At 41.4% G+C, this 16,778-nt stretch overlaps 1 protein-coding gene across 7 annotated transcripts in view; it reads left to right on the forward strand.

Moving 5' to 3' along the window:
- The window catches only part of LAMA2 (laminin subunit alpha 2), a 374,353-nt gene that overhangs the window by 186,885 nt on the left and 170,690 nt on the right, over positions 1-16,778 (forward strand). For all 7 annotated transcript variants that reach the window (XM_081856105.1, XM_081856106.1, XM_081856108.1 and 4 more), the window contains exons 13-14: positions 5,553-5,654; positions 9,146-9,357. In XM_081856105.1, the coding sequence (XP_081712231.1) occupies positions 5,553-5,654; positions 9,146-9,357 (314 nt within the window). The remainder of the gene's footprint in view (positions 1-5,552; positions 5,655-9,145; positions 9,358-16,778) is intronic.

Consider the following 16,778-nt stretch of genomic DNA (forward strand, 5'->3'; position numbering starts at 1 on the left):
TGTTTCCAGTCAGCCATCATTATGTTATGTCCAACATCTTGTGCCCATTTAATCATAACTGATTCCACCATTTCATCCTGAGTGTTCCATCTCAGCAACAAGTTATACATTCTTGACAAATGCTTAGTTTTTGGATCAAACAATTCTGTTTCCAATTTTGATTTTTCCACCTGGAAGCCAACTTTTTTGTCTGAATTATATGCCTCCATTATTTGGTAAGAATGAAGCCAATGTCACACTTTATTTTTCTATTTTTCAAAACTCTGCAATTTTATTCTGTCTCCATCTTGTTCCAAAATTTCCCAATATTTCGGCCATTTGGCCTCCATATTGAGTTTTTTCTGTGCCTTCGCTTCCATTGGTGACAACCATCTTGGGGTTTTCTTTTCTAACAAATCCTTATATCTTATCCAAACATTAAACAATGCTTTTCTAACAATGTGATTTTTAAACGCTTTATGTGCTTTTACCTTATCATACCACAAATATGCATGCCAACCAAATACATTATTAAAACCTTCTAAATCCAACACGTCAGTGTTTTCAAGAAGCAGCTATTCTGTCAGCCAGCAAAAAGCAGCTGATTCATAATATAGTTTAAGGTCTGGCAGGGCAAATCCACCTCTTTCTTTAGCATCGGTTAATATCTTAAATTTTATTCGAGGCTTCTTGGACTGGCAGTTCATATCTCTCTCTCTCTCTACACACACACACAGGCATAGAGCATTAGGGATCAGGGATTCTTTTCAAGGCAGATGGCAAGGCTTCCGCAAAGGTCTGAGCCTTCTGTTTGCCCTTCTGATGGTTTTAAAAAATAATTACTCAAGTATGAGTAATCTGTGAGCATTTATTCAGTCCGATTATGAAGCCGCTTCCATTTTAAGACAGTCAGCAGTGCTAAATGGTCAATGCTAAGGCTACTTGCTGTGCCCATTTGGATTTCTGCTGAGGAGACAGTAGCATGAACCAATTAAACCCTATCTGTGTGGACAATAAAAGAGATTCAACATTCACCTTCATGTTTTCCCTTATCAATTATAAGATGAAAAAGTTAGTGTTTCCCCGCAACCATATACCTCCCTGATCTATTTCACTGACTTCTAATTATTGAATTATATAGTTTAGTAACAGCAAAGCAATTGCTACTGGGGGGGGGGATCTACTCAGCAGCTGGTGAGCTTGTCTTTTTCAATTTTTCTACTTTCAGGATGAGCTAGAGGTTTGGATAATATTTATAATTCTGATGAAGCACTTAGTAGATTTTTAATAAGCCTTCAATGGGGAAAACCTGGCATATTCTGCAACACTGTCACAGCTGTCAGCATTATTTTTTGCCAGACTGGGTGATTTCCAAGGGCTAATTCAGGCCTTCCCATTGCCCCCATAATATACAGTGTGTGTATATATGGTGTTTAAATAATTTCCACCTGGGATAATTATAGAACAAGTTTCAGAGACCATTACATATTATATCAGAAAATGGGGAATTAATGTCTAGAAATGGCATTCCTATGTGACGCTATAGGCACATGATGTTTCTATGGGAAAATAAAGTCATTTGGTAGTTTTGCTACTCTTCTATTTTGGGGTACATTTATTTTAGCTTTGTTGGGGTTGTTTTGCTACCTTATCTATGAAACAGCAATTTCACCTGAATGTAGATTGATCCTCCCCCCAAAAATATAAAGGATAACTGTCTAAAAAGAGGAACAGGTGGCACCAGCTTTTTCTTAAAGAAAATTTGTGTGCATGCCTGTACATGGTTACTAGCTTAAGTAACCATCCTTTATAAGACTATAGTCATATGTTGGCTTCAGAAGACTTATTTTGGGGGAATTCTCAAAGCTACCCAATGGAAATGACTATCCCAGCTTGATATATTGCAGTTCATTGCAGGGGGAGAAGGGGTTTTCACTATTTGCTTTAGGTGCAAAAATGTCTAAAGCTGACACTGAGGAATGGTTATGGGATTTGCTGTGCAACAAAATGAATATCACATCCACATGGAAAATATTTACAGAGAGCAAAACTTTTTTTATTTTAAAAATGCCTTTGTTCTATATACTTATTCAAACAGAGCAAAGGGAAATGCCACTTTCCTTTTATCTGTTATACCAATGCAAACTCTGGACGAAGGTCTTATCAAAGATAGCGAGTTCTTTTTAAACTCATTCCTTTCTTAACAAACAGAACTTCAGCACTATTATATATTATACTATTATATATTATAAAATATATAATAGTAACTGAGAATTTATATTAAAATGATAAGACCTACATACTCTGTATCTAGGGTAAGAGCTTCATTAGAATTCATTTCAACGTCTCTCTTTTTGCCCTTTCCCCTAAATGCAACGGACACATATGAAATTCTCCTTATGACTTCCCACCTAGCATTTGTTATTTCAAAAAACTGTAATCCAACCCTGGGCTGGATTAATGATGGAGCATTTCCTTAAAACATAAGCATGTAAATCAAAGCAAACAGATGTTCAGACACTCCGTCTGTGCATCCTGTAACCCACAGGAGGCACAAACATACTTACTGCCCATCTGTTAAGGTGGCTTGTTCTCCATTCAGTACCAGTACTTTGTCACGGGTGCCAGTCAGTCTTGCGTTAGACTGGCAGGCTGTTGAACACTAAGATTGCCATTTGGGGTGGGGGGGTTTGTCCTGCCTACTGTGCCCTGAGATATGTGGCATTAGACACATTTTTAATATACGCCGTTCCTTGATTATTAATTTTTTTTAAAAAGGTTGCCTGAAACTTCTAGTGCTGAGTCATTAAAGATATATTGCAATGAATGCTTATAAAACCGGGGGGGGGGGGAGTTTAATAGGACAATTCATAACTCCAAGGCCATCTTTCAATCATTTTGTCTCAGTATGGTCTAACAGTATCAAAGAAATGGAATGAATTGTGGAGGGCAGACAAATGTTGACAACCCCTTATTTTGTGGCCTGTCCATGGTTAGGGAGAATATGTGGGATTGCCAAAATGAAACTGAACATTGTAAAGGTAGGTTGGAAAGAAAACAGAATTAGAAGGTACTAGTTTGGAAAAATAGATTGAGATGCCCATAACTGATGGGATTCAATCTTGCCTTCTTATTTAGATTTATTGTCCTAGCATCTCCCAGAACCATCACTAAGTCTGGATTCTTCAACCAAATCTAGTGATGTGCAAAATTGGTTCCTTTATTTCCATAGATAATTCTGCTTTTTCTCTTGTTCCTCCCTTACACCTGGCACAAAGGGGGGGGTAGGCATGGACCCTGTTATTTTCTTAATGTCTGCTCCTGGAGACTAAAAAAGCAGCCCACACATACTGAAAACATACTAGCCTGTAGTTGCCACTGAAGAGTGTGCGTCCAAACTGGCAATATATACACAAGGACCAATGTTTGAATTTTTATTTCCTTCATACAGGCCTCAGTTGTATGTGACACTGGCATGTTGGTGCTTCATTTTGTGGTGAAAAACTTACATTGGGTGGGACTTGATCAGTGAATGAGGGCGAGGGGTTGAAAATGCTTCTCCCCTCCCAAATTGGGTACCCTATGCAATCTACAGTAATGCTTCATGATGAAGCAGGCCCTGTGTATCACTGAAGAAATGTCAGAATCATAAGACTAGAGAGATGAAGTGGGGAACCAGTTATTTTTATTATAGTTAATGGACAGCTTTGTGCATGAGTCTTGAGAAGTATTGCAGAATGCATCAATTTTAACACAATGATTTCTTATTGCCTTTTTCAATTATTGCATTTTCTTTGAGAAAGTCAAAAATTAAGCCAAAAATCCATTGTGATATTTGAATTTTACTACTTAAGTGCCAGGAGCAAAGGGCACAGGGGGTTATATATTCGCTACTGGTATTTGTAACATTTTTAAAGAGAGTCCCAAAAAATAATTCCTTCTATATATGGTTGGGAGACATAATCCACCAGGATGTTCTGCAGAAGCCCCATTGAAATGAAATTACTGCTCAGGAAATCGTACTGGTGGTGTTTGTGTTGTTTTTTGTTTTCTGCTGTGTTGGAGGGAAACTTTAAATATTGGTAACTGTAATCTCAGGCTGGATCTAGACACATCAAAGAAGTGGTTCAGTTAAACACGTTGTAAACTCATACAGGTAAATCCGGTTGGGAAGGACAGGAGTCCACAGCGCCATCTGGTGTCTCAGTCTTATATCACATATACAATGCATATAAAACACTTTTTCTTTACCAATCTAGCTGAGTCCACTGTGGGTGCCTAAAGAACACAAACATGTTTTTTTAAAAAATAAAATAAAAGTTTGATATAATTTATTGATATGATTTCTGTTACTATTTATCAAGCATCTGTAACATACAGAATGTGGTCCACAGAAAGTGTACCTGCTCTCTACAAACCTCATTTATGTTTCTTTAGAAAGCACAACATTGGCTTCATGCATTCAGACACACTTGCGCAAGGAGGGGGGAAACTCCTGTATAACAAATGATGATGGAAGACAGCACATAATTCCCTATGAACAGCCTCAAAGAATATCCACATAATTCTCTTCAATAATATGGATGAGAATGAGAGATGTGGGGAGGAGGGATCTAAAGGAGAGAGAGATTCTTTGTTATACCTGAATATATAGACTGGCTTACCTTATTCTTCCAAACTTCTGTATTTGTTCTGAATACTGTCATTTGTGATTTGCTTTTGATGCTGTTTCAAAAAATGAAGAAGAAAAGTCTAGTTTGCCAGCTATTTTCTGGAATGCTGGGATCAGCATCTTTAAAAACGTTAACAAAAAGTCTAAAAAGAAAATTCATTCTGGGGTCAAAATATGCCTTGAGGTTATTTGCCTCACATTGTTTTGAGGCAGCGAACAAATGTGAAGGAAAAGGCAGCGTTCAGAGAGATATGCCTGTAGGAGAACAAGATTGTGGCATTCTTCCTAATTGGATTTGCTTTTACTTCCTGAGGACAGATCCCCTCTGTTTTAGGTTATACTTCGCAAGACACATTCAGTATTTGCAGCCTAGTTCTCCAGGCTGATTGGACATGGAGTCCCTCTGTTTGAGCCTTCAACCTGGGAATTGGAGAGGGTGGGAAGCGGACAGGATAAAAGAGGAACATGCATCCCTGATTCCTCCAGCAATTTAGTATCGTCCAAATATTATATCTTGTGCATTAGGGTTTTTCAATAAGAAAAACGAGTCAAAAACGTTATGGCTTTTATTTTATTTTTTAAAAAACCACCAACTTTATTTATATCAAGCACTTTAGAAAGAAAAAGAACATATATGCTTGGTTCCCAGCCTTTAGAAGTGTCTGAAAGCACTTCTATCAGAATTGCTTATTTGGAGTACTGGAGGTGGGAGGAGAGAGAGTCATGTACAGGAAATGAACAGTTTGTAATGATTTTTCCTTGGGGCTCTCTATCATCCACATGTCCTTTCTCCATACAAGAAGTCCTTTCCTTGAAAGTGCTGTAATTGGAAAAGAGTATTTCAAAATGGTTAAAGGCATGTTTTCTGCTATGTAATCAGCATCATTCTTCTTTACCGCAGATAACAGCTGCTGGAGGACATCTGAAATTTACCATTTCATATGACCTCACAGGGGAAGAGGATGCTGCAGAAGCAATGCTGCAGTCTGATGTCATCATAGAGGTAGAGTATTGCTTCCCCGTCTCTTGAAACGCTCATTGAAAGGATGGGTTGCTAGTGGCACACAGTTAGCAGACCTCCTATGGCTAAAAGAAGAAGCTAGCAATAAGACCCTTCCCTAAGATGCTTACATTCCAATCTAAATTTCGTTGGTGAGGAAGACAAGCAGTGAAGGAGAAGAAAGGGGGATGAGTCAAAGAGCAACAGGATGGATATATGGAAATGAAGCTGCTTATCCTTAGTTTTTGTTTTGGGTGATGAAGACTAAAAGCCAAAGAGGCAGGGAACTTTCCCTCCCACCCTCTCAAGGGCTGCATTTCTTTGGAGAAAGGAATTGAAAGCCACATACCCCAAAATGACCAGGGCCAAGAGAGAGAGAGAGACCAACCAACTGAGGGAACACTGTTCACACTCACCCACAATTCACACAAATCAAATATGTGTTTGCGTGTTCAGACCCAGAAACCTCCCTCCTAAATAAAGACACATTTGACTCAAATTTTAGTTTTGGTTTTTGGCAGAATTTAGGCCACAACTTTATTGATTACAGAAAAGTGAGTGGTTGCATAGGCTCTGATTTGGCTAGCTCCCTACACCCTTGCAGGTAGTGCTGACCCAGAGCTCTATCATAAGTCAGCCAAGGGTGAACACCGGAGGTAGGTGAAAAGCCTGTGAACAGACTTTATTCACTACCCAGATGCTCCCCTGGACTCAGGCACAGGGGCAACCCCTTTTCAGGGGTTGGCCAAACCAAGTTGAGTCCCTGGATTCCTTTAACGAATACTCTTCACATAGGGATGGCGAGACCGTTCTCCCATCCCTATCACATGAACTAGTGCCTATCCACAACCTTACAAGTTGTGACGAATTGCTATGTGGCAGGCGAAACAAAAATGGGGAAATTCCTGCCATGCCCCTGTCCCAACGACAGACAACACACGACGGTATAGCAAGGTCAATCGCAAAAGGCCCTAAAATTAGGGAGAGGTGGGCGGGTGTTCTGATGCACGAGCCAAAAGAGGAAGCTCTGGGTCATGTGCATGGGTGTGTATATATATATATATATTTGCTTTCGTAGATTTTCACGGGTACAGGAATGCAGGTTTTGGTGTCCTCGGGTGTCTTCCCGTGTAAAAGTTGGGGTGTCTAGGCGACGTTTCGACGAGGTCTCACTCGTCATCTTCAGGCTGGTGCTTTCGGCTTCTTGTTACTGGAACAGAGCAGGATCTCAGTGTTTGAGTTCCTATAAATACTGTAGAGGGGGTGTGGTGTATAGCCTCCAATGTTCTGGGCAGAGAGGAAGTTCCCAGGCTAGTGTGCCTTTTCTTCTTTTGTTCCTTAATTACTTGAGAGATATCTTGAGTGATTTCTTGAGTGATATCCTGAGCGATATCCTTGAGTGATATCCTTGAGTGATATCCTGAGTGATATCCTGAGTGATATCCTTGAGTGATATCCTGAGTGATGACCCACCTAAGTGGTACTCAGGATATCACTCAAGAAATCACTCAAGATATCTCTCAAGTAATTAAGGAACAAAAGAAGAAAAGGCACACTAGCCTGGGAACTTCCTCTCTGCCCAGAACATTGGAGGCTATACACCACACCCCCTCTACAGTATTTATAGGAACTCAAACACTGAGATCCTGCTCTGTTCCAGTAACAAGAAGCCGAAAGCACCAGCCTGAAGATGACGAGTGAGACCTCGTCGAAACGTCGCCTAGACACCCCAACTTTTACACGGGAAGACACCCGAGGACACCAAAACCTGCATATATATATATATATATATATATATATATATATATATATAGGTCCCTCAATCCATTTAGTCTATGCCCCATTGGCGCCCAGCATCAAGGGACCTACCACTCGGGTGTTGTGGCTATCCAAAGGCCCCCCAAAACCAAGGTCAGGTCTCCAGATCTCACCGCAACACGTGCCCTCTTTGAGGGAGGACATGATTTAATATAACATACACATTGCACACCATAGTAACGTAACCACACACCTTTAACATGCAAACACAATCACACATTGAGCATCACACACACACACACACAGCCCACTGTATAGTGCCAGTCATCTGTTTCTGGATCATCTGAGCAGTAGAATGGGATTGTCAGGAAGGGCGCTTGAAACTCTTGTCCTGCAAGATCTCTTCCCCTCCCCCTCCCCCTCTGCCTTCCGGTCAAGCTGATTAGGGAAACAGCTAAGCAGCAGCAGCAAATAAGAGGATGCTTCTTAGATTCCTGCATTGCATGGAGCTGGACTAGAAGACCCTTGGGATCTCTTCCAACTCTATGATACAGTACTATGATTCCTTTGGGAGCTGCAGCTTCCAGGTTCTCTACACCTTGAGTTGGTAGCTCCCAATGGAACCATTGCCCCTCAAAGTGATATAACCCTTCATGAAGCTTTAAGCAGTGGCTGAAAGGGGAGGTGCAGGGAGCATTCGAATCTCCTTTGATGCTGGCAACACACTACCCATCTCTCCATTCAACTGCCTCTTGAAGCTGTGGCTCCAGAGGACAGCATTTTTGCAACCCCATTTGGACTGCCACCAAATCAGGGAGGGCAGACCCCAAGAGAAACTCACACACTGTTCAGAACAGCTATGGCCACTGCTTTCCCACCTTTGGCTTAACTCAATGGTAATAAATATCACAGGAGATGTAATCTAGTGCAGAGCTAGGCATCCTTAGGTACCATTAGCAGTGTGTAGGATGATGCTCAAAGACTTGCCATGAATTTATTTCATTATTAAGTTCATCCCAAAGGAGCGCAGAGCAGCGGTGTAATTATGAAGAAAGATAATTACAAAAAAGGGCCCATTTTTTTCCAGTGAAAAATTCTTCTGGATAAGTTACAGATAGGTAGCCGTGTTGGTCTGCCATGGTCAAAACAAAATAAAAAATTCCTTCCAGTAGCACCTTAAAGACCAACTGAGTTAGTTCTAGGTATGAGCTTTCGTGTGCATGCACACTTCTTCAGATACCATCTGAAGAATGTATCTGAAGAAGTGTGCATGCACACGAAAGCTCATACCTAGAACTAACTCAGTTGGTCTTTAAGGTGCTACTGGAAGGAATTTTTTATTTTGTTCTGGATAAGTTGTTTAGGATCGTAGTCTAAATAGAATAATTAAGCTGACTGGAATATGCACTGTGTAGGCAGGTTGCACTATTTTATTGCTGCATTTATTTCTATTGTAAAGTTGATAATGGGCAGCATAATTCTAGAATTTTTCCCCATGAAAATGCACAGCTGTGACATCAGTTACCAACATATTATCAAAATTTTGCATGCATTACCTTGTTCCACCATTATCCAGATTTCCACACCAGTGAAAATATCACATTCCAGAGAGTGCATCACGTGTATGAAAATTGCCTTGTAGCATATGCCAAAGTGCTGTGCTCTCTATAAATATGTAGCATTGTGTGTCACTTCTTTAAAATGTTTTCATCCTTAACATTTATAATAATTACTAGGGAAGTGGCTTGAGAATCAGCACGTCGCAGGAGGGAATTCACTTGAACCCGTTTGAAGAGCACACTGAAGAAGTGTTGTTGAAGCACGACTTATTTCTGCTGCATGGCACTGACTATCCGGTCAGCAAAAGGGAATTCATGTCTGTGTTGGCAAATATAAAGAGTCTCCTTATAAGAGCCACATACAGCTATGGGATGAATGCCATCTACAGGTAATCATTGAAACAGCATTTTGTTCTGTCTGCAGTTCTATTAAGCAGGTTGATCATCATTTCCCCCAGCAACATCTTCATTTAATTAAGCTGAAAACAATTGAGCTTGGACACAGATTTCTATTTTATCAAGAGCCCCAATAAACTTTGGTTTATTCTGAATCCTCCCTATTTCCCCTTCTGATTTAGTTGAGATTCTTGCATTACTGGGACTAGATGACCCTCGGGGTCTTTTCTGGCTCTACGGTTCTATGATTCTATGAAACTTTTGGATCATGCTTCCTTTCACTACTGTACTTGCCCATTCTGTTGTGATGCACTCACCTGTGTCAAAAACCCCTACTGCTAGGACAGCCCACTGTACTAAATGTGCTAAACCTAACTTCCTAAATATGCTAAACCTAAGATCTGTCAATCTTTCACACTGAATACAGTTTCCTTACCATTTCATGTCTCCTTGACTTTACACAGCCGTTGTTTGTTCTGTTTCTTTGTTCACCCCACCTGAGTCTTTAACTGCTGCATCTCTTCAACCTTGAGTCATCTCAAGGTCTTTGATCTCTGTCAGCTCAGCCTGTGTTCCACGTTTTTCTTTTGTACCTGGAACTTGCTTTTCAAACACTTACGCTGTTTGAACTCTTCCTTATCTTTCAAATTCCTCCTCAGAAATAATGCAGTTTCAGACCTGTTCTACCTCTTGACCTTATTCCGTAACTAGCTGTAAGCTATAAGCCTGTAAATACAGCCAGCTTGAAATCTCATGCAAGGCAAATCATCCCAAACTGACAAACCCAAGATGGACTTCTGGCAAGCGATGGGCTGCACCTCACAATGGTTGGGAGGAATGTTTTTGCCAAAAATCTCAGAAACCTCATCAGGAGGGCTTTAAACTGACTAATGTGGGGGAGGGAGACAGTGCTCCTGAAGGTAGGAGTCTATCAATTGATGAAGATGATCATCCAAATGTCATAGACCAAATGGAGCAAACAGCACGCAGACCTAGTGGTGGGAGGAAAAAATCCTTAAATAAGAGACACGGGGGAATGATTAATGGACTTCAATGTCTGTACACTAATGCGCAAAGCATGGGAAATAAACAAGATGAGCTGGAGCTCTTGGTACAGCAAACTAAATATGACATAATAGGCATTACTGAAACCTGGTGGGATAAGTCCCACGATTGGAATGTAATAATGGAGGGATACAATCTATTTCAGAGAAACAGACCAGACAAGAAAGGAGGAGGAGTGGCGTTATATGTCAGGGATGTGTATACCTGTGAAGAGATCCAAGATTTAGAACCTCAAAGCCAAAGTGAGAGCATTTGGGTCAAAATTAAGGGAGAGAAGAATAACAGTGACCTCATTGTGGGAGTTTACTATAGATCCCCAAGCCAAATGGAGGACATAGATGATGCCTTCCTGGAACAGATGGCCAAGCATGCAAAAGGAAGGGAGATAGTAGTAATGGGGGACTTCAATTACCCGGATATTTGTTGGATGTCAAACTCAGCCAAGAGCATAAGGTCAAACAGATTCCTCACTGGCCTTGCAGACAACTTCATTGTCCAGAAAGTGGGAGAAGCAACAAGAGGAACAGCCATTTTAGATCTGGTCCTAACCAGTGTTGATGACCTGGTTAGTGGGGTAGAAGTGGAAGGATCATTAGGCGTGAGTGATCATGCTCTTCTGAAGTTTACTATACAGCGGAAAGGAGCAGCCAAGCATACTAGGACTCAATTTCTTGACTTTAAGAAAGCCGACTTCATAAAACTTAGGGAAGTGCTGGGTGAGATCCCATGGACAGTAATACTAAAAGGAAAGGGAGTTCATGATGGCTGGGAGTTTGTTAAGAGGGAGATAGTAAAAGCACAACTTCAGGCAATACCAATGAGACGGAAACATGGAAGGTGCCTAAAGAAGCCAGGATGGCTATCTAAAGAACTTTTAACTGAGTTAAGATTAACAAAGGATGTGTACAAAAAATGGAAAAGGGGGGAAACCACCAAAGAGGAATTCAAACAAATAGCCAGCACGTGTAGACACAAAGTCAGAAAAGCTAAAGCACAGAATGAACTCAGGCTTGCTAGAGAGTTTAAAAGCAACAAAAAAGGCTTTTATGGGTATGTTCATAGCAAAAGGAAGAAGAAAGAAACCGTGGGGTCACTCAGAGGAGAAGATGGTGAAATGCAAACAGGGGACACAGAAAGGGCTGAACTCCTCAATGCCTTCTTTGCCTCAGTCTTCTCCAATAAAGAAAACAATGCCCGACCTGAAGAATTTGGAGCAAATGATTCAGCAGAGGAAACACAGCCCAGAATAACTAAGGAGATAGTACAAGAATACTTGGCTAGTTTAGATGTATTCAAGTCTCCAGGGCCAGATGAACTGCATCCAAGAGTATTAAAAGAACTGGCAGATGTGATCTCAGAACCACTGGCAGTCATCTTTGAGAATTCCTGGAGAACAGGCGAAGTCCCGGCAGACTGGAGGAGGGCAAATGTTGTCCCTATTTTCAAAAAGGGGGAAAGAGAGGACCCAAATAATTACCGCCCAGTCAGTCTGACATCAATACCAGGGAAGATTCTGGAGCAGATCATTAAGCAAACAGTCTGTGAGCACCTAGAAATGAATACTGTGATCACCAGTAGTCAGCATGGATTTCTGAAAAATGTCATGTCAGACGAACCTGATCTCGTTTTTTGACAGAATTACAAGCCTGCTAGATGAAAGGAATGCATCGGATGTAGCCTACCTTGATTTCAGCAAGGCATTTGACAAGGTGCCCCATGATATTCTTGTAAAGAAGCTGGTAAAATGTGGTCTTGACTATGCTACCATTCAGTGGATTTGTAACTGGCTGACTGACCGAACCCAAAGGGTGCTCATCAATGGTTCCTCTTCATCCTGGAGAAGAGTGACTACAGGGTGCCACAGGGTTCTGTCTTGGGCCCGGTCTTATTCAACATCTTTATCAACGACTTGGATGATGGACTCAAGGGCATCCTGATCAAATTTGCAGATGACACCAAACTGGGAGGGGTGGCTAACACCCCAGAGGACAAGATCACACTTCAAAATGACCTTGACAGATTAGAGAACTGGGCCAAAAGAAACAAGATGAATTTTAACAGGGAGAAATGTAAAGTATTGCACTTGGGCAAAAAAAATGAGAGGCACAAATACAAGATGGCTGACACCTGGCTTGAGAGCAGTACATGTGAAAAGGATCTAGGAGTCTTGGTTGACCACAAACTTGACATGAGCCAACAGTGTGACGCAGCAGCTAAAAAAGGCAATGCAATTCTGGGCTGCATCAATAGGAGTATAGCATCTAGATCAAGGGAAGTAATAGTGCCACTGTATTCTGCTCTGGTCAGACCTCACCTGGAGTACTGTGTCCAGTTCTGGGCACCACAGTTCAAGAAGGACACTGACAAACTGGAACGTGTCCAGAGGAGGGCAACCAAAATGGTCAAAGGCCTGGAAACAATGCCTTATGAGGAACGGCTAAGGGAGCTGGGCATGTTTAGCCTGGAGAAGAGGAGGTTAAAGGGTGATATGATAGCCATGTTCAAATATATAAAAGGATGTCACATAGAGGAGGGAGAAAGGTTGTTTTATGCTGCTCCAGAGAAGCGGACACGGAGCAATGGATCCAAACTACAAGAAAGAAGATTCCACCTAAACATTAGGAAGAACTTCCTGACAGTAAGAGCTGTTCGACAGTGGAATTTGCTGCCAAGGAGTGTGGTGGAGTCTCCTTCTTTGGAGGTCTTTAAGCAGAGGCTTGACAACCATATGTCAGGAGTGCTCTGATGGTGTTTCCTGCTTGGCAGGGGGTTGGACTCGATGGCCCTTGTGGTCTCTTCCAACTCTATGATTCTATGATTCTATGATTCTAAGCAGTGCAAGACTTGAAGAATCCCTGGAATGCTACCTGACGTTGCCCAAAGAGTTGCAGTGAGTGGTTTCACTGCTCTTACACCTTCCCCTTTGTTATAGTTGCACATATGGTGAGAAATACTGTCTGGAATGTCCTTCTTGCCCTATGCAGCAATAGCATGACAGCTTTAGAGGAGGATCTCCAGCCTGGGCTTATTTTGTGGGCTTAATTTGCAATGTTTATTTCTATTTACATACAGTGGTACCTCGGGTTAAGTACTTAATTCGTTCCGGAGGTCCGTTCTTAACCTGAAACTGTTCTTAACCTGAAGCACCAGTTTAGCTAATGGGGCCTCCTGCTGCCGCCACGCCACTGGAGCACGATTTCTGTTCTCATCCTGAAGCAAAGTTCTTAACCTTGAGGTACTATTTCTGGGTTAGTGGAGTCTGTAACCTGAAGCGTCTGTACCCTGAAGTGTATGTAACCCGAGGTACCACTGTACATAGATAATTTCATTTGTATGCCGCCTTTCCACAGTCCAAACTATGCCCAAGGCAGCTCACAACATGAAAATAAACATAATTACAACATAACAAAAAGAGTCATAAACAATAAATAAATAAAACATCAAAAAATACACAATCAGACTGAACGATCACCACGTAAATCATACTATAATCTAAAATAGAGATATAATATCTTTAAAAATAATAAAAAATATCAGTAGCAGCAATAATCCCTCCTGCAACAAAAACTCCTAAACAATGCCCCAGCCCAAGTGTTTGATCAGCTGCCTCAGCTTCTGCAGCTGGAGTCAGTCAGAGCCCTGTTCTCTCAGGTGAGGTGGGAAAATGCCTGCAAGGCAGGGAGTCGGTCATCCAGGACTCACAGTTTCTGAACCACTTGACTGTAAAAAGAACCTCTAAATGGTTTACTAAAAAGGAACCATTGATGCAATAGTAGTGCATTAGTGATGGATTTATAGTGGACCATGGAGACACCATATTTTTTCTACAAAGCTTCCCCAATGTTATACTATCATTGCCATATGGAGGAGCACTCTTGCACAGTGACAGCAGGACAAAAATAGAGTGGGAAATTTGTGGTATAAAAAGTTGCAGGATTTTGGCAGGCTGTTATGACATACGTACAGATTGGAAGTGAAGCATTTCCCCCTTTCCCCATTTTGTGTCTTTCCTTTATTCAGCTGTGCACTGCAAGTCCTCCACATCTCCCTGTTTACACCTGTAGAATGAACCATACACACTGTGGATCTATTATACATTGCAGCCCTGTGCAGAAGGTTTGAAGCAGATACAGATAAATAGATGGAGGAAAGTAGGATCATGCCTGCTGACTTCCCCTCCAGCCTTGAGGCACCTTCTGTTTGCATATATCCTGACACATGTAGGTTCCATAGACCAGATCTTTACCCTCCATTTTTTCAGTGTAGCCCATGCAATTGGAGCCTATGTATTTATTTTTTTACAATATTTATAGCCCGTTCTTCAAAGTAAAAGAAAGTGAAAGAATAAACAGAGAAAAACAAGAGACAACAATTACAACTTAACAATTGTATGATAAGGTAAACAAGCAAAACTGCTAAAGTTAATATTTAACCAATTTAATATTTAATCCAATTTAACAAATACCCAGGTAAAAACAAACAATACAGTGGTACCTCAGGTTACATACGCTTCAGGTTACATACGCTTCAGGTTACATACGCTTCAGGTTACAGACTCCGCTAACCCGGAAATAGTGCTTCAGGTTAAGAACTTTGCTTCAGGATGAGAACAGAAATCGTGCTCTGGTGGCATGGCGGCAGCAGGAGGCCCCATTAGCTAAACTGGTGCTTCAGGTTAAGAACAGTTTCAGGTTAAGTATGGACCTCCGGAACGAATTAAGTACTTAACCCGAGGTACCACTGTACATTCCAACAGACTGATACAGATTAAACAACCGGTGGTTTTAGCAACAATTCCCACGTCATTTTTCACTTACGGCAGTCCATTCCCTCCCTCTCTGTGTCTCACACAAAGAGGGCCACATTCCTTGCCAGTAAACTCTCGCTCTGTGGCTTTTGAGTAACTTAAGATCATTCACCCCTCTCTGCAAACCATCCAGGCTCTCACCCTTGTTGCACACAAGCACCTACAGCAAGAAATTCCCATCCCTTATCCATAGCAGGAACAGAGCAAAATAAAAGTGGGGTAGCAAGAAGGTGCAGCTGGCATTTCTCTTCCCTTCCCAGTCCTGAGGAAGCTCATGGGCCTCAAGGTCAGTAGGGCTGCCAGGTGGAGATAAATGTGCAGATAGATTTTCTGGTCTCTCCCATCTCTCTTTTCCTCACCAGCTGGCACAGACAGTGTTCAAGTTGCTCCAGAGCCTGCACATCCAGATGTATGCATGTAGACCCCTGCACAGACAGGGACTCTAATACATGACATTGGTGTGGAAACAGCAAGCACAGAATACACACAGCCCTTTGTGTATTCACCGCTACCCACTCCAAGTGCCTGCACAGGGCTAGTAATATGCCAAAGCAGATGGCAGGATATAAAAAAAGAAAGGAGTTCCCAACTCAGTATGGGCAATTGGCTTGGCATTCCTTCATATTTCTTGTTGCACTATCAACATGGAAGTGCTGTAGCAGATGTTCACATCTATCTCCTCCTTGGAGCATCCTAGCTACAATCACTATGGCAGATAACTACTTCTCCTTCATAAAGTATACTCGAAATCTGCAAAGATGGTGTATTAAGTAAGCAAACCAATATTGTTAGAGCTGTTACAAGGGTAGAAAAGAAGGTGCCCTACTCTTATTGCCACCGTGCTTTTTCTGTGACCTGCATATTTCCTGGCTCGGTAGCAGTCCAGTAGTGACTGGAACAATAAACTTCCTGGCGCTTTCATGAAAAGCTGCAGCAAAGATGACTTAAGCCCCATGTGGAACAAAGAAGTGCAATAGGCCAGTACACATGTAGCCAATATTCAGATTTCAGTACATCATGAAAGCTAGTCGGAGAATACAACTGTGGAATAATGTTGCGTGAAATGCAAACCGTGCAACCCAGAGGCTTCCCAGCAGCATTATATGGGGGCGGTGATTTCTTTTTTCTTTTAATCTCAAGCTACAACAATTAATATAATAGCAGATCGTAAACTCTGCAGCTATTGCTCCAAATGTTGCATCTCTTTTAATTTTGTTTGCATTTGCAAGTCAACAGTGTCTGCCACACTAGCAGTCATATTAAATATTTGGTCTGGAAACTCAAATTTCTCAAGTGTCTCCAAGATCCTGTGTCCCATTACTGCCAACATTATGTACTTTAATGTCTTCAGCATGGCACAGAGGAAAAGAAATTACTACATTGAAGTGGGGAAAAATTGCACTGCTGGTTGTTTTTTTCAATGAGTAAAAACTGTTAAACACATTAAAATACCATTTACCAAATAGCAGAACCTAATGAAAATTGGAACTGTTCAGTGAATACAAATGTGGAATAATACTGAGTGAAATGTTCTGTGTGTAA

The sequence above is a fragment of the Podarcis erhardii genome (genome assembly GCF_964252035.2).
Source record: "Podarcis erhardii genome assembly, chromosome: 3".
NCBI classification, from domain to species: Eukaryota; Metazoa; Chordata; class Lepidosauria; order Squamata; family Lacertidae; genus Podarcis; species Podarcis erhardii.